At 36.5% G+C, this 8,190-nt stretch overlaps 1 protein-coding gene across 1 annotated transcript; it reads left to right on the top strand.

The window, feature by feature from the left end:
• The first annotated feature begins 1,607 nt into the window (after nucleotides 1-1,607).
• Nucleotides 1,608-2,768, top strand: LOC132316652 (receptor kinase-like protein Xa21). The gene is made up of 2 exons (XM_059815125.1): nucleotides 1,608-1,968; nucleotides 2,080-2,768. Exons 1-2 carry the CDS (start codon nucleotides 1,608-1,610, stop codon nucleotides 2,766-2,768), a joined length of 1,050 nt encoding a protein of 349 aa, XP_059671108.1.
• The last annotated feature ends 5,422 nt before the right edge of the window (nucleotides 2,769-8,190 follow it).

The following is an 8,190-nucleotide window of genomic DNA, read 5'->3' as shown; positions in this document are numbered from 1 at the left end:
TTCATGGGTTTTGACCCACCTTTGTTGTTATCTTTTCAGGTCCTCGACAGTTCCAGACATAGAATCAGTTCGTGCAGAGCAGGGGCCAGACTTCATCACTCTTCCGATGTCATAGACGTAGGACCTCCACTATGTTTTCGCTATCATTTATTATTTCTGAGTTAGATATTTATTTGTTTCGTCTTTAGTTAGGATTTTGATTAGGGGTCCACATTGAATGGATTCCCAAGTTGTACTCCAGAGATTTATTATTATTATAATCAGAGGTTTTGTTATTTAATTATTAATTTAGTTTTCCCTTTCAGCATTGTTTATTTATTTTATTATTTTTTTCCTCTTGTATTAAGTGCTTGCTTATTATTGATTGGTTGATATCCCTTGACTTTGTGCGTGGACCTGATCAACTCATGTTTCGAAATTAGGGGGTACCACAATCTACTCCTCTCCCATCTCATCTTCCTCCCCCACTCCATCATCTCACCTTCCTCTCATCCTCAAAGTCTCCTATCACCAAGCAAGGAGTCCTTTGCTCTCCACATTGGGTAAGTTTCCTCTACTCTTTCTTTCTTTCAATTTATGGATCAATGGAGGATGGGATAATATATATGGAGGATTGGTGATTGTTTGGGAGTTTGATATTGTTAATTTCAGGTGAAAATTTTTGGGTTTTTCTATCTCTAATCCATCTTTGGCTCTCTTCCATTCTGTCTTGCACGCCAGGTGTTCGATAAATTGCCCGAGCTAACTTTTTCTTCCCAAATGGCGCCCAAAGTCTTTTCCAAGCTTGCTCGCTCATCTGAGGGACCATCCAATGACCCTCCCCCGCAAAATTGGGCGGATTGGCCCATCGAAATTGAGGCCAAATTTGTCATCAAAGACGGCTTCGAAAACCATCCGCAAACGGCGTAGGCGGTCAAAGAATTGACGGACCGTGGCCTCCAATCTCTATTCAAGCCACGCGCTAGCGTTTTCTATCTGCGTCTCGTTTGACAGTTCTATTCCAACATGTTTTATACATACACGGAGCCGGATGTCATTAAGACCACCATCGATGGCATATCTTTTAAGTTCGACCTTGATGACCTTGCCACGGCTTTAGCATGTCCATTGGAATCTTCTGTGGATGGAGCGGGCTTGCTTTTGTACATTGAGCCTTCGGTTAATTTGAATTTGGCATACATGGTAGAGGAAATTTGCCACAACCAATTTACCGACAATCGAAAAACAAGCACAAATAAATCATTCCTTCCGTGCTGGCTCTAGTTTGTGGACTCCGTCATTGCTAAAAACGTCCTTCCCATTCCCAAGCATTCTAAGTGTAAAGGCAAACCCTTTATGCTGCTGAGATGGGATGTTGGTTTTTTGTCCCAAGGCTCGTCTGGGACTAGCTACTCAAGGTCTACAATGACCTTTTTGTGACTCAGTCGGATAAGGCCCTCACTTGGGTACTTCCTTTTACATACTTGGTCACCAGGCTCATCAAGAATAAGCAGTTTAGGGTCCCCTGCGGAGAAGAAAAGAACACCGAGGTCTTTCTCTTTAATAGTGGTGCTTGGAAGTCGAGCACTGTCCAGCTTAAGACTTCTCATCAAGCCCGCATTGGTGATATGCTTGATTGGGGAAATCCGGCTGTCCTTATTGCTCCAGCGAGGGCTGTTCCCGCACCAGTGGCATCGCCACCGCCTGCTATGCCCCATGCCAATTACGACTCGCTAACTTCAATGATACCTCCAAACTTGTGGAGCCTTAAGGATCTATTGGGTTTGAATTTGTCGACAAAATCTCTCAATGGTAATCTACCATTAGATATCGGGAATTTGAAGGTCATAACACAATTAGACTTGTCATGGAACCAGTTATCAGGTGATATCCCCAGCACCATTGGAGCTGCTCAATCATTAGTTAATTTCTCCTTCGCACACAATAAACTACAAGGGTATATTCCTCAATCATTGGGCAACTTAATAAGTTTGGAATTCTTAGATCTCTCTAACAACAATTTCTACAGAGAGATTCCTATGTCCTTAGGGACACTCAGGTATCTCCAATATTTGAATGTATCTTTCAATAAACTCTAAGGAGAAATTCCAACTGGAGGACATTTCGTGAACTTTACAGCTCAATCATTTATGCATAATGGCGCACTTTGCGGCCAAGCCCAATTACAAGTCCCACTGTGCAAAACCAATAAGCACCAACGATCAAGGTTGAAGATTGTGCCTCTCCTGAAATATATTTTACCTCCCGTTGCATCAACAATTCTTGTGATGGCTCTCTTATTTGTGTTGGTCCAACGTCGAAAACAAAAGGTTAGATTACCAACAAATGCAGATTTATCACCTCCGACATTGAGAAGAATTTTATACCAAGAGCTTTTACAAGCGACAGATGCATTTAGTGAAGCCAACTTGCTCAGCATTGGAAGTTTTGGTTCAGTTTATAAAGGAATGCTTTCAGATGGGATGAATATTGCAGTAAAGGTTTTCAATTCGCAATTAGAAAGAGCATTCGACAGTTTTGATGTCGAATGTAAAGTGATATGCAATAGTCGCCATCGAAATCTTATAAGAATCATCAGCAGTTGCACTAACTTGGATTTTAGAGCTTTAGTACTAGAGTACATGCCTAATGGGAGCCTTGACAAGTGGTTGTATTCTCACAACTATTGCTTGGATATCGTGCAAAGACTAAACATAATGATAGATGTTGCATCAGCCTTGGAATATCTACATCATGATCAAGTGACACCCATTGTTCACTGCGATTGAAGCCCAACAATGTCTTGCTCAATGAAGATATGATTGCACATGTTGCTAATTTTGGTATTGCCAAAATCTTAGGGGATGAGGATCTTATGGCACAAACCAAGACCTTAGCAACTATTGGGTATATGGCACCAGGTGATGTTCCATGTTCCTTATATTGATTCAAGTTCTCTTATTTATTTTATTTTTTGAACTTGGTATTTTCTTTATTCTATTTTCATTTTTTATTTTTCTAAATATTGTTGTGTGGTGCATAGAGTATGGAATGAAAGGAAGGGTATCAACAAGATCTGATGTCTATAGTTATGGTATTATGTTGATGGAAATGTTCACGAGGAAGAAGCCAACTGATGAAATGTTTTCTGAAGAGAAGTGCTTGAAGCATTGGGTGAATGAAGCATTAGATGATTCAATAATTGAAGTTGTGGACGCCAATCTGATAGGAAGAGATGATGAACATCTCTCTGTAAAGGAGCAATGTATATCATCAATCTTTGGTTTGGCATTAGATTGTTCAAATGATTCGCCTGAGAATAGGATAAACATGAAAGACACCTTGATTACACTCCAGAAAATTAAAATCTCCTTTCTAGCAAATGTTGGAATGGCTTGAAAGATAAAGCTTTGGATTAACAGGTACCAAATTTAGTTGTATTTTGTACTTGTCATATCTTCTTTATATCAAATTTTACTATAGTGAATATCCATCCACAGTATCTATAGATTACTTTAGTGGACTGTTGCGGTAATTCTGGGAAATGTAAGGGCCGTGTGGAGAAAAATGAAGAATAATTTATCAAAAACCAATGCCAAACGTTGTGTTGTCATTCCACAATGAGTCATGATAAGGAGTCCAACTATTATGGTGTGCGTGTGGTGTTGTGTTTTTTTTGGGGGGGATCAGTAGTGGGATGTATGCTCCTCACTCACATCAAAACAGTAGGATTCTAAATGTTTTTCCTGAATATTTGAGAATACCTCATGAATATTAGAACAAAAATTTGACATACCTATTAGGTTTTTATTTTAGAATGAATACTTAATAAGGACCGATCCACATGGGGTCGAGTGCTGTGGTCAGTGCTGTGGAATTTTTTATTTATGCTAAAAACTTAATTCCCTCACCAGTTTTTTTTTTTAGAGTAATGATAGAGAGTCCACCAGTCAGATACATTCGACTAATTTTATGTGAATAAGAGTTGATGTCATCATTACATTAAGAATATTAAGGACATCGTGATGATGTCAGCCCTCACATAAATCAATCGGACTTGTTGACTTTTGGACTTCAAATCATTATCCTATTTATTTTGGTAATTAAAGCCCCTATTAATCAATCTATCATCTTCCCAAACTCTCATTCAATGAATCAATCAAGCAGTTTGTGAGAGTCAGATTAATCGGTTGAATTGAGAATTGCTTCTAATGCCAGAAATTTTGCAGCAGATTGGTTCTTGCTTAGCAGCTGCATTTAAACACAAGTCCAGGTGCTCTCCTCCACTGGACCTAAGTTGGATGGTTGATGTGTTTAGCGTATTTGGAGTTGCTCATTTTAGCTTTCTTGCCTCTGTATACTTTGATTTTGAGTGTTCCTGGTTTGTGGGTTTGGCAGCATTGACTGCTCTGCTTTATTTTCTTTTATATGTTCCTGGTTTTATATGTTTCCCATGGGAGATCTTTCATGTTTATCTACCATTTTAATCCTGTGTCGAGGAAAAAAGCGCTACAAATTTATTTTGTACACTGCGGGTCGTTTCATTGGACCCTGCATTTTTAATGAGTGAACATAGCAATAATATCTTCACTTCTTTCTATCAGGGCATCAAAAACATTAAACATGAATTGTCTCAGTACTAGATCACCCGGGAAAAGCCGGCAAAGGAATTCATGTTGTTATGAATTAATGTCTTTTACATGAGCTGTGATACCACTTTTCAGAAATTAATCCCTCCTTTATTCGACACAAACAAAATGTTGATTCAAACAACAAATAGCGAACAATAATATAAACAGAGACTGAAGCACAATATTGTCTTATATGGAGAGAAGAGAATTCACTTATTACAACCGTAGAGAATGCGTACTGTCTCTTAAGAAATTACAGTGGTAAGAGACTTTAAAAAGAGGACTGTGGACACACGCTTAATACTCAGGTATGCTGCCGAATATCCGAGCCTTTATACTCAGGTATAAAAATAGTTTTCAACAACTCGGAAAGTATAATTATTTTTTCAATATTTATAGTACTTAATCTATACTTAGAAGAGAGCTTTCTCGCCTTTACACCATCTTTGTCCTATAGACACATTTAATGCGCCAATTCCTTGGCTCCTAAGCTTAACCATCCTTTGAATATGGTTAGTTTAAAAATATCATTTTTTTTAAATAAAAAAAATCCAAATGTGTAACAAAACACTGTTACAGTCATTATTTATGAAACATTTTGGCATGGTACGAAACAAATTATTTTTTTTTATCAAATACATTTTTTAAAAAATACTACTACAAAACAAAAACACTAAAAACAGAACGCGTACCAAACAATCCCTTAAGTATGTACATTCAATAGATTTTATTGGACACAACGGTAGCAAAATAATGTACTTAACAAAATCACTTAGAACACAACTACCACACAAGAAATACATGATTCATCCGTACAATCGTAAACTCTGTCATGCCCAAAACTCAAAGTCTGGAATTGCAAAAATAGAAAGGAGAAGTATGAAAAATAAAATAATAATAATAAAAAATACTAAAATAAAAGAAAATTAAGATCTGATGTTGAATGGAAAGTGTGGCCTTCTTGGCTCGGCCTACTCAATGATGTTGATTTATCTGATTGTGTTTAATCTATATTCCTTCTTTGCCAAAAAAAATAAATACATAAAAAAAAATAAAAAAGAGTCCATCAAGTAATTTATTTAAATGAGACCCTATTAACAATTTCTTTCATCAAGTATAAAAATGCCCATGCCGATATCATCAGTGTACGATCGCTACATCACTTCCACTAATCATCCCTGAATTCTCGGCACAAAAAAGATATAGTGGAGAAGGGTAATGGGTTGGTGTTTGTCCATTTATCTAAAAATTTAAATTATTGAGTTGCGGTTGTGTCACCTTGCCTATCCCAGTGGGCTTTTCCGGACGGTTGGTGTGATATTAGAGTAAAGACTGAGTCTAACTTTGATATTAATTACTCTAACAAGAGGATGTTTATCAATTTACTTAAAAGTTTAAAATTATTAGATAGTATTGAATATACATTCATTTATACCCATTTTATTTTTGATCCGAATTCAATATAAGACAAGTATCCCTTCTAACAATAAGTATACACGACAACTCAGCGTGAAAATTGATATCTATCAAATGTGCTTTATCTGTTTTAAAAATTAAAAATAAAAATAAAAATTCATTTAGTCGACAACCCATCCAGGGCGAGAACACAGTCAGGCTTGCATCATATTTTGATGTGGTCCGATATCACAGTGGGGCTCACCAAAATATTATATATTATATACATATATGGTCGGCAACTCCGCAACGCCCGTTCATATTTAAACGAAGCAATACATGAACTTTAATCCTGGTCATGAACTTAAGTTGGTCAACCATGATAATGGCACATGAATTAAATAAACAAACTATGACTTCCAATGCCTGACTAGATTTTAATGCATTTATATATATAACATTTTCTCTATTATATAAGTTAATGAAACTCAAATTATTTTAACTACAGTCATTTTAATTAGAGAATATATATGTTTAAGTTCAACATGAAACTCTGTTTTATAAATTGCAGATAGAAATTCTTGATTCATGAACCTAGAACTCTTAATCGATCCTGTTGTTGTCCACCCACTATATCTTCCCTGCGTGTTATTGGTGTCTTCATTTATGAAACCATGTAACTGATATTAATGTTGTGGTTTTTTTTTTTTTTTATTTTTTTTTTTTCTTTTTAAGTACATTTGTTTAAGAAAATATATAGGGAAAAGTGCAAAAATTCTCCTGATAAATCTCCCTGAACTACCAATTATGCAAATAACCTCCTGAACTATGCAATTTTGTTGCAGGTTGTCCCTTTCGGCCACCGTCCGTCGAAAATTCACCGTTATTTGAAGCACGTGAGATAGAAAGTGAATTTTATGGACAATAATACCCTTTGAAATTTGAAAAGTCGAAATAATCATTTTGTGACAGTTAGGGTCAAACAAGCTTTGTATTTACACCCCAAATCGTTATATAAACACCCCCAATTTGTTAAAACCCTAGCTAACCCAAACTCAGAAAAACACTAAATTGATTCCCCATATCAACCTTATACATCTGTTCGTGGTTAGATCCCTTCTCGCTCACCTTTGTTCATGATCGAATCAAGTTAAATCCAGTCTCTATCGTGGTCTACTCCTCCCTCTAACCCTGTGTTCGTACTCCAGTGAAAGGTAATCCCGTCTCTGTCATTGGGTCTATATTGGTATGTGTTGATATATATATATATATATGAAGAATGATAGGTAGTCCATTCTCTCCTCTCTTCTTTCTTTTTTTCTTCCTCCTCCTTTCTTGCTCTCTGGTGTCGTTGCTCAATCATTGAGTCTCTCAGTTCAATTTCTAAAAATCAAAGAGAGAGAAAACAGTGAAGTTGTCATTCGTAAAATTTTAAAGCATTTGTACTTGTAAAATTTCAGCATATCAGTTTATATATACTTACAGAGGTTGTGTAAATATAGATCTCTTTTTTACATTGCTCAATATGTCATGAATTTTTGAAGGTGTTTGAAATGGACAATGTTGGGTTTCTAATCATGAATAAGAGGTGTTGGTGTGGCTAAAGAGCTTTGGTATCCATTTATGAGTCTGCAAACAATTCTCGTAGGCTATATTTCAAGTGCAGTAGAAGGGTTTGCAAATACTTTGAATGGGGACTCCTCCTGCTACCCAAAATAACATTAGAGCTCTAGCTCCTCTACCTGCTTATGTTGTGCCGCATGCAGCTCATCCCTTGCCAGAAGAAGCTCCTTGAACAGCTCTCAATTCAGTTGCAAGTGTTATGTTTATTGGAAGCCTTATTTTTTTTGGGTTCTCTGTTCTAAATTTTTTTGTTGCTCTGATTATTAAGTGAAGCAATGTGGGAAGATGAGGCCTATCCAGTTGAAGTTAGGTCTGTTTTAGAGGTGTGGGGTTGCTGTATGATATTTTGGAAGTTTAGGTTGTATGGTTGTATGCTATGTAGGAAGATGGGGCATATCCAATTGTTGTAATGGCGTTGATAAATGAAATGCTATGTTTTGATTAATACACTTTTTGGAGTCATGTTAAGTGTTTATATATTTGTGCTATTGATAAGTGATTTAGTGGTCAATGCAGTTGAGATGAAGTGGTTGTTGTTGACAAAATAGAAAGTGATACTACA

This window comes from Cornus florida, unplaced genomic scaffold, assembly GCF_030987335.1.
Source record: "Cornus florida cultivar Cherokee Brave unplaced genomic scaffold, ASM3098733v1 CherokeeBrave_3.0.0_Hap2_Chr07, whole genome shotgun sequence".
NCBI classification, from domain to species: domain Eukaryota; kingdom Viridiplantae; phylum Streptophyta; class Magnoliopsida; order Cornales; family Cornaceae; genus Cornus; species Cornus florida.
This window is presented reverse-complemented; position numbering and strand designations above follow the sequence as displayed.